Here is a 16,627-nt window from a genome sequence, read left to right as displayed (position 1 = left end):
GAACTAATTTACATACATTCTCAGTGACCTTCACATTGTGACTAGAAGATGCACACACTTTACTTACAGTATCTCACAAAAGAGAGAGATTTTCATGGGACAGCACAGATGACGCTATGATACAATGTAAAGTTGTAAATGTATAGCTTGTATTAGTGTAAATTTTGGTGTTCCTTTAAAATGAGTCAACACAGCCATTATTATCTAAACCCCTGGCAACAAAAATCAGTTCACAACTTAGGGTGAAAAAGGGCTGTTGTGACCAAAGTGTCAATATTTTGTGTGGCCATCTTTATATTCCAGCACTGCCTTAACTTTCTTGGGCACAGAGTTTACTGGAGCTTCATAAGTTGCTCAATAGGGTTTAGTCTGGAGACATGCCTGGCCAGACCAGCACCTTAACCCTCAGTTTCTTTAGAAAGGCAGTGGTTGTCCTGTGCTCTGCATTCCAGTTTTCCAGAAAGTATGTCACAGGATACATTGACACTCATAGTTCCATAGCTCCCCAAACTATGACTCTCCCACCACCATGCTTGACTGTAGGCAAGACACACTTGTCTTTGTATTGGTTACCACCACAAACTTGACACCATCTGTGCCAAATAAATGGATCTTAGTCTCATCAGACCACAGGACATGGTTCCAGTAATCCATGTCCTTAGGGCTTATTCTAGCCCTTAGGGCCCTATTCCACAGTAACGATAATTGGCCGGATCGGCCCCATTTGGCCCGATTCGGCCGATTATCGTTCGGTGAAATAGAGAGAACGATCAGCCGATGATCGTGTCATCGGCTGATCGTTCATTTAGGCCCAGACCTAAAATCATCGTTCCACCACCGCGCATCGCTACGGTTGAATAGCGGTGCGCGGCGGGCGACCGACGATTTGAGAAGAAACAGCAGCAGCATCATCATACATTACCTGGGTGCAGGGCTTCTTCTCTGCGCTGTCTTCATCCCCGGGTGCCGTGCGCTCTATCTTCTGAATGGCCGGTCAGCTGACGGAGCGCTCAGCCAGTCACAGGCTGGGACCGGGCCATTTAGAAGATAGAGCGCGGGGGACCCGGGGAGGAGACGGAGCGGAGGACAAGCCCTGCAGCCAGGTAATGTATGATGCTGCTACATCGTTACCGATGTCCTTGCAGCCCTCGCTCAGCGATCATCGGGTCGTGGAACAGACCCAGTAAACGAGCGGCGATCTAGCAGATCGCCGCTCGTTTACATCGTTGATCGGGCCCTCCTCGGCCCGTGGAAAAGGACCCTTAGGGTCCTATCAGACAAAGCTTATTCTAGCCCTTAGGGTCCTATCAGACAAATTTTTAACAATAAACGATAGTAGTTGTGATGTTCGTTACTACAAAAGTTTACTCAATGTGATCCCGGCAAAAGAAGAAACAATTGAACAACTGAATAATTAGTGAACAAATGCGGAATTACAGTGATCGAATTATAGTGAACCATTAAGGGTAGCATCACACGTATCGCATCACAGTGGATTTTCTGCTGCAGATCCGCAGCAGATTTGATGGTGCAGATTTGATACTTTGTTCATTCATTTAGTCAAATTTGCTGTCGATCCGCAGCAGAAAATCCGCTGCGATGCAGTACGTGTGAAGCTACCCTAACAATGATTTTAGGGTCAGATCTAATGGTGCGTGTACACAGAGAGATTTATCTGGCAGATTTTTAAAGTCAAAGCCAGGAACAGACTATAAACAGGGAACAGGTCATACAGGAAAGACTAAAGGCCCTATTACACCAAAAGATGTGTGACAGATTCTTTTTTTCAGCCAAAGCCAGGAATGGATTTGAAAAGAGGAGAAATCTCAGTCTTATCTTTACGACCTGTTCTCTGTTTATAGTCCGTACCTGGCTTTGGCTGAAAAAATCTGTCAGACATCTCTTGGTGTAATAGGGCCCTAAGATTTCTCCTCTTAAAGCGTAACTGTCATGTTTTTTTTTTTTTATTGCAGAAATCAGTAGTCTAAGCGATTTTAAGAAACTCTGTAATAGGTTTTATCAGCCAAAAAAGCCTCCTTCTGTACTCAAGAAGCAATCTCCCAGCCTCCCCCTCTGACTTCTTATCTGTGCATTATCAGGCAAACACGTCTTCATTACAGAGAAGCCAGTGAAGACGGGCTCTGCTCTCTCCATTGTAAGCCTATGAAGGGGGAGGGGCCGAGGGAGATGAGGGAGCAGGAAGAGGTGACATGAAGGTCAGCTGTTTGTAGACTCTCTGGGCACCTAAAACGCTAAATTCAGGTGTCATAAAGGTCAGTGCTTATCTATGAACTTACTGGAAGAAGATTGCAGGGTGTTGTGCTTTGTAGAAATCCTCCGTACTCAGTCACTCCTAACAGCCCCTCCCCTCTCCATAGCCACATAATGGAGACAGAAATCCTGCTTCATTTGATGTGAGGGGGGAGGCTGGGAGATTGCTTTTTCAGTACAGAAGGAAACTCTTTTAGTACATAAAACCTATTACAGAGTTTCTTAAAATCGCTTGTACTGTTGATATTTAATGTTTTCAGAAAAATGACCCTGAAATGACAGTTACGCTTTAAGTCCATTCCTTGCTTTGTCTTCCAAAATCTGTCAGATAAATCTGTCTGTGTAAATGCATTATAAATCAACGACCTGATCGATTTTTCAATCATTGCCTGCAACTACACAGGAAAATTATCGTTTAAATTCAAACGATATAGCAATTTTCTGCACGATAATCGACCCATGTAATAGGGCCCTTAGTCTGCTTGTCTTTGGGCTTTCTTGTGCATTGTCTTAGAAGAGGCTTCCTTTAGAGACAACAGCCATGCAGACCAATTTGATGCGGACTGTGGTATATAGCTTGAACACACTGCACTTTCCTGCCAAAGTACCATCAAAGTCAGTGTTTGAAACTTTTTGGCGCACTATGAATACACAAGGGGTAGTTGTAAAGTGGTGAATGGAGTGAGCTCATGAGCAGAGTCCGCTCCTTTTAAAGTCTGTACCAGCTGCTGTCTGTATTATTTCTAATAAACTACTCAACTGCTGATATACGCAACAATCTACAACGTATTTCTGCTGTCTACCCCTAATCCAAAAATTCTTATTCCTGCCTGTTTCATAAATCAGATTATCACACCCAGTTTACAAAGAATTACAGACCGTGCACCAGTTTAATAAATCAATTCACCACTCCACCATGTAAATGTGCGACTGGACCAGTGCGTTGAATAGGCCAAGTCGTAGAAAAAGACTTTGAATTGATAAACTCACATATTTGTAGTGCTTTTCACACTTTTGGCAGACCCCAAAACACACACTTTTTCTTAAAGGGGTTGGCCACTTTATAGTAAAATAGGTCAGTACAAAGTATTAGTAAGTGTGCTCACTGTATATACTGACAGCAGCTTCCTGTGTACCCCATAGAGGTGAAATCAGGCTCCACTTCACCATGCTGTGCTGCCCTGCTCTGTTTTGTTTCAGTCCATAAAATGGCTGACATGGAGGAGCTTGTGACCATGCCCTGTCCCCTGTGTCCTCCATAGACATATACATAGTGGTTGACACTGGGGGGCGGGGCTTGGTCACATGCTTCTCCATGTCAGCAATCTTATGGACCAAAACACCACAGAGCAAAGCAGCCCAGCCTGGAGGAGGGGAGTCTGGTATTAGCTCTGTGAGGTACATCGGGAGCTGCTGTCAGTATATACAGTGAGTACACTAACTAATACTGTACACTGAGCAGTTTTACTATAAAGTGGCGAACCCCTTTAATATATTTTTTTTTAATTGAAGTCAATGGAAAAACTGATTAAAAAAAATGGATTGCAAAAACATAGTCTAAACCAAGCTTTAATTCCTTTTTCAATAAGATGACTATATTTTGCAGTGGGGTAGTGTTTGAAAGCATCCTATTTTGAGCTACTGTATAGGGAATATGATATATTCTGCATTCTCATCAATGCATATTTTATTTCCACAAGGGGGCAGATCAAGCTGGCAGATTTTGGACTTGCAAGGCTGTACAGTTCAGAAGAAAGGTAAGCTCTCCCACAATACTACACATTGAACTACCTTTAAAGGGAACCAATCAGCCCAATCGGGCTGTGGCTAATAGAGCAATCTCTGTTGTTGGCTATTTTAACTGTGCTGGTCAATTCTGATTGTGGCATTTAAACATGGCGCAATGGAAAGGTCCGCTCCCTGTGGTTGAGCTGATCCATTGTAGGATTGGCATGAATTGACTATTGCTACAGAATGCCTACAGCAGGCTTGAGCAATATTTTTGATTGAAATGATTTAACCCTTTGAGGACCAGGCCCAAAATGACCCAGTGGACCGCGCAAATTTTGATCTTAGTGTTTTCGTTTTTCCCTCCTCCCCTTCTAAGAGCTCTAGCACTTTTCAGTTTTCTATCTACAAGCCATGTAAGTGCTTGTTTGTTACAGGAATAGTTGTACTGTGTAATGACATCATTAATTTTACCATAACATGTATGACAGAATCCCAAATATATTATTTATGAAGATATAAATAGGTGAAATCGTAAAAAAGTATGCAATATGGTAACGTTTAGGGGGTTCCTGTGTCTACGTAATGCACTATATGGTAAAAGCGACATGATACAATTATTCTATAGGTCAGTCTGAACACAACCATATGCAGGTTACACAGATTCTCTAATGTTATATTTTTTTTATGAAATCCTTTTTTTGGCAATTAAATATTAATAAAATGGGCTTATTGTGACACTTATAACAGTTTTATTTTTACACCTACAGGGCTGTATGGGGTGTCATTTTTTCCGCCATGATCTCTAGTTTTTATTAATACCATATTTGTGAAGATCGAACGTTTTGATCACTTTTTGTTGATTTTTATTAAAATATATAATGTAACATAAAATCGGTAATCCGCGCATTTTTCCCCCCCTCTTTTCGTGTACGCCGTTCACCGATCACAAGGACGCTTGTTATATTTTAATAGATCGGACAATTACGCACACTACGGTATATTATATGTTTATCTATTTATTTATTTTTATATTTTTTATTTATATAATGGGATGGGGGGGTTATTTCAACTTTTATTGGGGGAGGGGTTTTGGGGTAGTGTAATAGTGTTTTTAAACTTTTTTTTTTTTTTTTACACATTTGAAGTCCCTTTGGGGGACTTTTACATACACTAGTTTGATTTTTACACTGATCATTGCTATGCCATAGGCATAGCATTGATCAGTGTTATCGGCGATCTGCTCATTGAGCCTGCCTATGCAGGCTTAGTGCAGCAGATCGCCGATCGGACCACGCGGAGGCAGGTGAGAGACCTCCGGCGGTCCGTTTCAACGATCTGCACCCCCGCAGTCACACTGCGGGGGTCCCGATCGGTAAGTGACAGGGGACTCCTGTCGCGGAGTTTAAGGGGTTAATGACACGCGGCAGCGCGATTGCTGCAGCGTGTAATTACCGGTGAGGTCCCGGCTGCTGATTGCAGCCGGCCCCCACCTGCTATGAAGCGCGCTCCGCTCCAGAGCGCGCTTCATAGCGGGAGAACCACCCAGGACGTACAGTTACGTCCAGGGTCGTCTGGTGACAGACTTCCATGACGTAACTCTACGTCCTGGGTCGTCTAGGGGTTAAAGGCTCAATGCAAGAAATATGTACTGCATTGGTCTGAATGAGCAATCAAATGTCCACTTGGGAGACTGAAAGTGTGTTTAAAAATTTATTTTTTTAATAAGAAAACCCTTCCCCTTAGTAGATGTTAGTTATTTCCTTTTCCCCCGATTTTTTAATGAACAAAATGTCATATAAATATGCAAATGTGGTACTGATAAAAACTACAGCACAAATGAGTCTTCAATTAGCCCCAAAGACTGAAAAATTAAAAATGTATAGGAGCAATTTTAAGCACATTTTTAATTGTTTTTGTACTGAATTGAAGACTATAAATAACATGTAAGTTTTACCACATAAACGGTGTAAACCCCCAAAATTCCCAAGTTGTTTTTTTTTTGTTTTTTTTTTGGACCATATTTTAGGGAAAAATTAAGGGTGTCATTAAACAAAGTACAAAAAAAGACCTCATGTGTCTGTAGTAGGGAAAGTGAAAGAGATTAGAAAAACACATCTTCTTGCAAAAACAGTGCTACCCCTGTTCTCTGGTTGTGTGTGGTATAACAATTCAGCTCTATTCACTTTAGTAGAACTGAGATGCAAAACCAGAGTAATGCTGTTTCCTGAAAAAAGCAGCCATGTTTTTCTAAGCCTGGATAACTCCTTTAACCCCTTCACGTCAGCCATCTGTATATATACGTTCCTATTGCACATGCCCCGTGCAGTAGGAATGTACATATACGTTCCTGACTGACAGGGGCTTTGTGATGAGAACGGGATCGCTACAGGGACAGCGATCCCGCTCTCATCTGTGTACAGCACCGGAGATAATGAGGATCAGCTGCGATCCCGCAGCTGACCCCCATTAACCCCTTAGTGACCGCCGAAACGGCGGTCACTAATGGGCCGGTGCCGCCGCTGTATTTCATCTCCCCCCACCGTGAATCCACGGTGGGGGGAGATGAAATAAGTAAAAATCAGACCCCAGATCAGCCCCCTAGTGCCCCAGTCACTATCCCCCCCTCCCGCGGCGGCCATCGGATCCAAGATGGCCGCCGCGATCACTGTGAACAGACTAATGTCTGTTCACAGTGATCAAGCAAGAAAAATGAATGAAAGCCCCATGCTCTCCGCCACCGGAGGTAGCGGAGAGCATGGGGCAGTCATCGGGACCCCCCCTGTGGGGTCCCGGTACAAGCGATCAGCGGTATATACTATATACCGCTGATCGCTTGTACCATGTGCCGCCGGCACTTTTTATCCCCTGTCACCATGAATGATTGGTGACAGGGGATAAGAAGTGATGTCCCCCCACCCCCCAAGTCGCCCCCCACCCCCCCTGTCACCCCCGTCCCCGAGTCACCCTCCCTTCCCCATATACTCACCGGATCCACGGAGCTCCTTCCTCCTCGACGTCCTGGCTGGTTATGAAGTGCGCATGCGCTCCACAACCAGCCAAGCTCTGAAAATTTAAAGTGACAGAGACCAATTTGGTCTCTGTCACTGAACTATGATTACTGTGATAGAAAATATCACAGTAATCATAGTAATACAGTGAAAATGAATGTATAAAGTACAAAAAGTGACAAACATACAAAAAAATAAAACACACACTTTTTATTATAGTAATAATTACAGTTTACTCCCAAATTACCCCTAACCCCCCCCAGATTACCCGTAACCACCGCACGTTGCCCGTAACCACCCCAGGTTGTCCGTAATCACGTCAGATTGCACGTAACCCCCCAGATTACCCGTAACCACCGCACGTTGCCCATAACCACCGCACGTTGCCCATAACCACCGCACGTTGCCCGTAACCACCGCACGTTGCCCGTAACCACCGCACGTTGCCAGTGACCCCCTCCAGATTGTCCGTAATCACCCCAGATTGCCTGTAACCACCCCAAATTACATGTAACCACCCCAGATTAGCTATAAGCACTTCACTCTATCCGTAACAATTCTAGATTGTCTGTAACCCCTCCAGGTTGCCCCTAACCACCGCAGGTTGGGCATAACCACCCCAGATTGCCCGTAATCATGCCAGATTACATGTAATCCCCCCAGATTGCACGCAACCACCGCAGGTTGCCTCTGACCACCGCACCTTGCCTCTGACCACCGCACGTCGCCTCTGACCACCGCACGTCGCCTCTGACCACCGCACGTCGCCTCTGACCACCGCACGTCGCCTCTGACCACCGCACGTCGCCTCTGACCACCGCACGTCGCCTATGACCACCGCACGTCGCCTATGACCACCGCACGTCGCCTATGACCACCGCACATCGCCTATGACCACCGCACCTTGCATCTGACCACCGCACCTTGCCTCTGAACACTGTACCTTGCCTCTAACCACCCCAAATTGCCAGTGACCCCCTCCAGATTGCCCGTAACCACGCGAGATTACAGGTACCCACCTCAGATTACCTATTAGCACTTCAGTTTATCCGTAACCACAGCAGGTTGCCTGTAACCACCCCAGATTGTCCGCAACCACCCCAGATTGTCCGTAACCACAGCAGGTTGCCTGTAACCATACCAGATTGTCTGTAACCACAGCAGGTTGTCCGTATTCACCCCACGTTGCCCATAACCACCCCTGGTTGCCTCTAACCACCCCAGGTTGCCTCTAACCACCCCAGGTTGCCTGTAACCACCCCAGGTTGCCATAACCACAGCAGGTTGCCTGTGACCACCCCATGTTGACCGTATCCACCCCAGATTAACCGTAACCACCCCAGATTAACCGTAACCACCCCAGACTGCCTGTAACCACCCCAGACTTCCCGTAACCACCCTAGACTGCCCGTAACCACCCCAGACTGCCCGTAACCACCCCAGACTGCCCGTAACCACCCCAGACTGCCCGTAACCACCCCAGACTGCCCGTAACCACCCCAGACTGCCCGTAACCACCCCAGACTGCCCGTAACCACCTCAGACTGCCCAAAACCACCTCTAGATTACCCGTAACCACCCCAGATTACCCGTAACCACCCCACATTACCTGTAATCTAATTTTTTTTACTGTATTTTAGTAACTGCGCTATTCTAATAACTGTTACTAGCTGCGGTTTTGCTCCAGCAAATTGGCGCTCCTTCCCTTCTGAGCCCTGCTGTGTGCCCATACAGTGGTTTATGCCCACATATGGGGTACCGTTGTACTCAGGAGAACCTGCGTTACAGATTTTGGGGTACATTTTTTCTCCTGTTCCTTGTGAAATTTAGAAATTTCAAACTAAACCAACATATTATTGGAAAAATTCAAGTTTTTCATTTTTACTGGCCAATTTTGAATACTTTCCTCTAATACCTGTGGGGCCAAAATGCTCATCCTACCCCAATATGAATTCTTTGAGGGGTGTACTTTCCGAAATGGGGGGACTTTTGGGGGGATTCTATTCTGTAGACACTACAGGGGCTCTGCAAATGCACCTGGTGCTCAGAAATTTCTTCCGAAAAATCTGCAGAGAAAATGCTAATTGGCGCTCCTTCCCTTCTGAGCCCGGCTGTGTGCCCATACAGTGGTTTATGCCCACATATGGGGTACCGTTCTACTCAGGAGACCCTGCGTTACAGATTTTGGGGTGAATTTTCTCTCCTGTTCCTCGTGAAATTGAGAAATTTCCAACTAAAGGAACATATTATTGGAAAAATTCGAGTTTTTCATTTTTACTGTCTACTTTTGAATACTTTCCTCTAATACCTGTGGGTTCAAAATGCTCACCACACACCAAGATGAATTCTTTGAGGGGTGCTCTTTCCAAAATGGGGTGACTTATGGCGAGATTTTACTCCGCTGGCACTACAGGGGCACTGCAAACCCACCTGGCGCTCAGAAACTTCTTCAGCAAAATCTGCATTGAAAAAGCTAATTGGCGCTCCTTCCCTTCTGAGCCCTGATGTGTGCCCATACAGTGGTTTATACCGACATATGAGGTACCTTTTTACTCAGGAGAACCTGCGTTACAAATTTTGGGGTACTTTTTTTCTCTTGTTCCTCGTGAAATTGAGAAATTTCAAACTAAACGAACATATTATTGGGAAAATTTGAGTTTTTCATTTTTACTGTCTACTTTTGAATACTTTCCTCTAATACCTGTGGGGTCAAAATGCTCACCACACCCCAAAATGAATTCTTTGAGGGGTGCACTTTCCAAAATGGGGTGACTTATGGCGAGATTTTACTCCGCTGGCACTACAGGGGCTCTGCAAACACACCTGGCGCTCAGAAACTTCTTCAGCAAAATCTGCATTGAAAAAGCTAATTGGCGCTCCTTCCCTTCTGAGCCCCGCTGTGTGCCCATGCAGTGGTTTATGCTCACATATGAGGTACCGTTGTACTCATGAGAACCTGCGTTACAATTTTTGGGGTACTTTTTTTCTCTTGTTCCTCGTGAAATTGAAAAATTTCAAACTAAAGGAACATATTATTGGAAAAAATTTGAGTTTTTCATTTTTACTGTCTAATTTTGAATACTTTCCTCTAACACCTGTGGGGTCAAATTGCTCATCCTACCCCAAGATGAATTCTTTGAGGGGTGTACTTTCCAAAATGGGGTGACTTATGGGGTTTTTTCTCTCTGCTGACACTACAGGGGCACTGCAAATGCACCTGGCGCTCGGAAACTTCTTCAGCAAAATCTGCAATGGAAAAGCTAATTGGCGCTCCTTCCCTTCTGAGCCCCGCTGTGTGCCCATGCAGTGGTTTACGCCCACATATGGGGTACCGTAGTACTCAAGAGAACATGTGTTACAAATTTTGGGGTGCTTTTTCTCTCATGTTCCTTTTGAAAATGAGAAACTTTAATCTAAATGTATATATTATTGGAAAATTTTAATTTTTCATTTTTTTACAGCCTAATGGTGAATACTTTCCTCCAGCCCCTGTAGGGTTAAAATGCTCATTATACCCCTAGATTAATTCTTTAAGGTGTCTAGTTTCCAAAATGGGGTCACTTATGGGGGTTTCCAGTATACAAACCTCCTAAATCAACTAAAAATGAGAACTGGTCCCCAAAAAAATCAGTTTTGGAAACTTTCACGAAAATGTGGTAATTTGCTGATACATTTCTAACCCCCGTAACACCCTAAAAAAGTAAAATATGTTTATGAAATGAAGCCAGAATAAAGAGGACATATCAGTAATGTGGCTTAGTAACTAATTTATGTAATACAACTTTCTTTTTTTAGAAGCAGAGAATTTCAAAGTTCATAAAATGCTACTTTTTTCAATTTTTCATGATATTTTGATGTTTTTTCACAAAAAACACACAAAGTAGTGACCAAATTTTGCCACTAATATAAAGTGCCATATGTGACGAAAAAACAATCTCAGAATCGCTAGCATACGTTAAAGCATCACTGAGCTATAAGCGCATAAAGTGAGACAGGTCAGATTTTGAAAAATGAGCCTGGTCTTTTAGGTGCAAATAGGCTCGGTCTTGAAGGGGTTAAAGAGGATGTACCACCAGGTACATCCTCTTTAACCTGAACCCACGGATCGAACGGCGCCGTCACGGGAAAGCCGGTGCCGCGGTCCATTTTTCGGACCGAGGCATGGTGCCGTTCTATGCACCGCTCTACCTCCAGTGCTTAAGCACCGGCCGGTTCCGGTGCATAGAACGGCACCATGCACGGGAACCGGTCCTCGGTCCGAAAATGGACCGTGGCACTGGCTTCCCCGTGCCGGCGCCGTTGGTTCAGGTTAAAGAGGATGTACCTGGTGGTACATCCTCTTTAACTGGCTAATAAACTTTCTGTACTCAAAAAGCTGGAGGAGAGGAGGAAAGGCGTCACTGCACAAAACATCCTGCAATCTTCTCTCATTAAGATCCCAGACTAGCGCTGACTTTTCTGAACTGTGAATCCATCCTTTTTATGTGCCCAGTCTACAAATGGTAGGGCTGTTTCTCTCCTCTTCCTGCTCTATCGTCCCCCTCCTTAGATTATAAAGGACTTTGTAAACCTGTCTTCACTTTGCTCCTCTGTAATGTAGATGGCTTTGCCTGATAATGCACAGATAAGTAGTGGTGGGGAGGAGGCTGGGAAACAGCTTTTTGAGTACAGAAGGAAGCTCTTTTGCTTAATAAAACCTATTACAGAGTTTCTTAAAATCGCTTGTACGGTTTCTGCAAAATTTAAGTGACAGTGACACTTTAAATAAATTTGAAGGAAAAAAAAAAAAATTAGGGAGCTGGCTGGATGAATCTGGTCTAGCATCCATGGAATTATGCAGGTTCCACTTGTAGCTTGTATAGGCTTATACTTATTTACCCCAGTCTATGGATGTTAGTATCCTGAAGTGAACTATAAGGAAGCAGACATTATTTGAACTGAGAAGCACGGTTAAGATGGTGCATGATCTCTTACTGGTTCGATTCTGTATATTTAATTTACTAAACATACTGTAAACTTGGCACACAAAAGTGTTCAGAATATTTTGCAATGGTAGATCCTGCTTATCTAGGGTACTGCTGTAATGTTGGAGAACCTTTTGTTTGTACATGTTTTCTACTTGCAAAATGTTTTAAAAACTTTTATAAAAATGCAATAAATACAAAACTGCATATGAGAACAATATATCTATGCCTAAAACTTAAACAGTGACTGAGTTGCAGGTTTCTATTTGCAGAAACTTATTTTTTTGTGCTTGTGTTTAGCCGGCCTTACACAAATAAGGTCATAACCTTATGGTATCGCCCCCCTGAGTTATTGCTTGGAGAAGAACGATATACACCAGCTATTGATGTCTGGAGCTGTGGGTGAGTAGAGAGATGTCACATTATATGACCATATGTCTGAATTAACTCTACTTATTTATTTTATCGTTGTGAAACCATCTGTAAGAAAAACTCTGTTGCTAATAGCTGACGACAGCTAAGCTTCATTTTATCAGATCACTTTAGGAAATTTAAGGTTTACTTTTAGACAGTTGAGAAATCCGCCTCATTGTATTTAAAATGAGAGAAAATTTATTTATAATGGACACTTTTAGAAGCTCCTGCTCTTTTAATTGTTGGAGCTTCTCTGTATAGGAATCGTACACGACCCCTGAGTGGAGCATAGAATAAAGTGAACAACCTTTCTGTGGTCAAAAAAAATCTAGTAACCTAAGCACCTTTTGAATGCTTCATGGTCATCTAGTTTAAAGCCTGACACATGGAGTAAGCATGCACCAGTCTGCTAGATCAGTGCTTACTTACAGACTGCTCGATAATCATGCAGACGGCGCTGCACGGACATCATTAGTGATATTTCTGTGCAGCCCTTGCTTTAATGAGCCGGTGCTTTAAAGGGAATCTGTCAGCGCCTGGACCAGACCCGAGGTGCTGACAGCATCGTGTAGGTGTCTATCCCTTTTTGTGTATGGTACCTGTCTACAAAGCATTCACAACCTTCATCACCAGGAGTGTGTAGCCAACAGATCAGTGGCGAGAACTTGCAGCAGCAGGGACAGGAGGCCGGCCAGCGGTTAAAATGCAAGAAAAGGAGGAGGAAGTAGAGGTGAGGTGTGCCCTAGTGTGGCACAGACTCCAAGCCACTGCTCCTCTTTGACTCTAGGTTACAGTGGGTTTGTAAAAACTATAGAAAATCTACTGCACGGATGCATTGAAGACAGGTACCATACACAAAAGGGGACAGACACCTACACTACACTGTCAGCACCTCTGGTCTAGTCCAGGTGCTGATAGATTCCCTTTAATCACCTATTACACGGAATGATGCGCTGCCAATGATTCATTGCCTTTATTACACAAGGTGATATCTGCCTGATTCGGAAGATAATTGCTCACTATAATAGGTCCTTAAGCAGGGGGCAATATTTCATAAACTGCTGGGTATTGTTTTGTAACAGCTGAAGGGCCACAGTAGTTAGACTGGGACTGTTTAGAGCAAGTCAGTATTTCTATCTTATTTATTGCAACTGCAAAAAGCTGGCCTGTCGATGTGGGCTAGCATCCTGCTGGATGCTTTAATCACCTAGTGGAATTAATGCCACAACATAATATTGCAGTTCAGAAGGTCAGAGAAGATCTAGTGAGCTACTGGATGGGTATGGTCTGCTGCCGCCACTCCTATTGTGCTGGCCAGCAGACCACACCCATCCAGTAGCTCACTAGATGCTGCTCTCTTCCTTGAGCTACCCAGACAATTTTTTTTTTTCCAGAAATCAATAGCACAGGGGATTTTAAGAAACTTTGTAATTGGGTTTATTAGGCAAATATGCCATTATTTGCATTCAAAAAGACTTTCCACAGGTCCTGCCCCTATCTCCCCTTTTCTCTCTCATTCACTGCTCATTAACGGGAAATCTCGACTATTTTACATCAGTCGAGCCCTGTGTAACCTATGGAGAGAGGAGGGGGCAGATTAGTCGGCAGCAGAGAACAAAGGATTACACTATGGGAGCTGTGTGAAAGCCAGTATTCAGAGGTCAGTGCTGACTTCAGAGGAGATAGCCCGGTGATTTAGCTGTGAAATAACGCTTTGTTGTCCTGTTTTGGTGCCTCATCTCCCTCAATCCCTCCCCTCTCCATAAGAGAACCATGAAGACGGGGGAGAGCTTCAAACTGCTTTTTCATGATAAAAAAAGCATTTTTCAGCTAATAAAACCCAAGTACAAAGCTTCTGAAAATCGCCTGTATTATTGATTTCTGCAAAAAAAAAAAAATTGAAACGACAGTGACACTTTAAAGTCCGGGCAGCCCTCCGCTCTGTCTGTGTGTGTAATAGCACAGACTGTGAGCAGGAAACGTGGAGCCGTCTAATACGGCCCTTACAGTGTGACCTAGTTATTACCTAGCTTATTTCTTGTCAGCTTTCAGATATTCGACTGGAAGAAACAGCATCATTAGAAAAACATTGATACAGTAGCGATTCTGTAACATTTGGGATGTATGTAGCACCACTGTGTTCTGGATAGGAGGGACCAATAACAAAACATCTTTTTATATTGACAGGTGTATTCTTGGTGAGCTGTTTACAAAGAAACCGATCTTCCAAGCAAATCAAGAATTAGCACAACTTGAACTCATAAGGTGAGGATGTATCTGCTTTTGAAATGTAAAATGTGACCCCTATTCTCAGTATAGTTGGGGTTGCAGAGGTGGGACCTGCATCTAAAAGACATGATGTGGTAATACCCCTTAAACCAACTAGCTCTTGCAAGTATGATTTAGATAACTTTTTAGATAACTGGATTACAGTGCAGTCCTATTTTCTGCAATATCTTAAGTTTCTTCTGTTCTTTTTTCACATCCTATCTTTAATGTAGGCTTAAGCACTTACCCTTTTATATTTTTCTATTTCTCTCTATAAGCCGCATGTGTGGAAGTCCATGTCCTGCCGTGTGGCCTGATGTGATAAAGTTACCATATTTCAACACCATGAAACCAAAGAAGCAATATCGCAGAAAACTCAGAGAAGAGTTTGCTTTGTAAGCATAACTTAATAGATTTTCAAATTTATTTTAAGACTTTAATTATGTAAAGAGAATATGATACTTAATATCTATCTTGTAATATTAAAGGAAATAGGGCATAGGAAGATGAAACAGATTAGCTCCCAGCATGCATCCTTATACATTAATCTTGGATGGGAGGAGACATGATAAGTGTAAGAAACAGCCATCACTGCAAACAGAGGTACAGTCAGTTTCATCTTCACTAGAGATGAGCGTATCTACAGTAGGAATGAATTGCTTCTTTCCTATCTGTTATTCGCTTTGTTCCTATTGTAAATTCTCTCATCTTTAATCTTCATATGGAACTGCAGAACTCAGCAGTTAGGGCATAAGTCATACAGAGAGGCAGTCCCTTGAAAGGGAAGTTTCTGATACTTTGATATTGATAGTCTAGTTGCAAGATTAGCTGAGCTGTTTGGAGGGGTTAGATTATGCTGTGAATTTGCAGCATTTACATATGGGTATGCCACAGTTTGTTTTTTTTTCTAGAAAATCTGTTGTGGACCCTTTGTGTGAAAGCAAACCCTTTTCAACACTGAGATTTATTATACAATAAAATGTGCTATTAATTATGACTTAAATTCTACTTATTTATTTTGCAGTATACCCATTGCAGCATTAGATTTGTTTGATCATATGCTAGCACTTGACCCCAGCAAACGATGTACAGCTGAACAGGCTCTGCAGTGTGAGTTCCTGCGCGATGTGGATCCATCAAAAATGGCACCACCTGAGTAAGTAATGCTTAGCAGTCCCTTCAACTTTTTTGTGGCAACTCCTTGTATATCCTTGTGATGGAAGCAGTTTGTTTTTATTGTAAAAAAAAAATGCTCTCAGAATGGTATTGGTCTTCCATGTCTTATCACCCAATTTTAAGTTATGACTAAACAGATTTGAACATTGTCATCCTGGAGGATATTTCTCATATCTTGTGCAAGACCTATAAGAAGATTGTTGCTTTAATTTTTTTATTTGTTTTTAAATGGACATTGTCGTTATAACTTTTAAAATGGAAATCAACAGGGGATGTGACATGTTTGCAATTTAAATTAACTTTTGTTTTTGTTTGTTTTTTGTCATGCTTTAAAGAGGTTATCTAGCGTTAGAAAAAAAAAGAAAGCTGCCAATGCTCGATTACACCTTTAAAACAAAGCTATACTTGTATCCAGGTCCAGTCTCCTGAAGGCAGCTTTTTAGTCTTGTGCTGGTTGAGGAAAAAAAGACCAAACGCAGGAAATCCCGGTCCTCTGTGCGCTCACAGAAAAGGCAGTCATTTGATTGATGGACACGTAAAGTTGTGACACTCTGTACTGGAAGGGACTTTCTGCATTTTTTTTTTTCCAACCAACTCAAGACTAAAAAGCTGCCGTCCGGAGCCTGGTACAGTGGTACCTCAGTTCTCAAACTGCTTGGTTCTCAAACAGTATTTACAAGGAATTTTAGTTCACTCTTGCTTGGTTTGGGCACCCAGTCTTGAAGTACAGTAGTATCGCGGTATTCAAACGAAAATTTACCTGGAAGTAATGTTCAGAATTCAAACTGTGCTCAG

At 43.1% G+C, this 16,627-nt stretch overlaps 1 protein-coding gene across 2 annotated transcripts in view; it reads left to right on the top strand.

Moving 5' to 3' along the window:
* CDK13 (cyclin dependent kinase 13) overlaps positions 1-16,627 on the top strand; it is a 52,131-nt gene that overhangs the window by 22,317 nt on the left and 13,187 nt on the right. For both annotated transcript variants that reach the window (XM_069958406.1, XM_069958407.1), the window contains exons 7-11: positions 3,972-4,028; positions 12,275-12,376; positions 14,576-14,653; positions 14,935-15,051; positions 15,681-15,812. In XM_069958406.1, coding sequence (XP_069814507.1) covers positions 3,972-4,028; positions 12,275-12,376; positions 14,576-14,653; positions 14,935-15,051; positions 15,681-15,812 — 486 coding nt within the window. The remainder of the gene's footprint in view (positions 1-3,971; positions 4,029-12,274; positions 12,377-14,575; positions 14,654-14,934; positions 15,052-15,680; positions 15,813-16,627) is intronic.

This window comes from Dendropsophus ebraccatus, chromosome 2 (assembly GCF_027789765.1).
Source record: "Dendropsophus ebraccatus isolate aDenEbr1 chromosome 2, aDenEbr1.pat, whole genome shotgun sequence".
NCBI classification, from domain to species: domain Eukaryota; kingdom Metazoa; phylum Chordata; class Amphibia; order Anura; family Hylidae; genus Dendropsophus; species Dendropsophus ebraccatus.
This window is presented reverse-complemented; position numbering and strand designations above follow the sequence as displayed.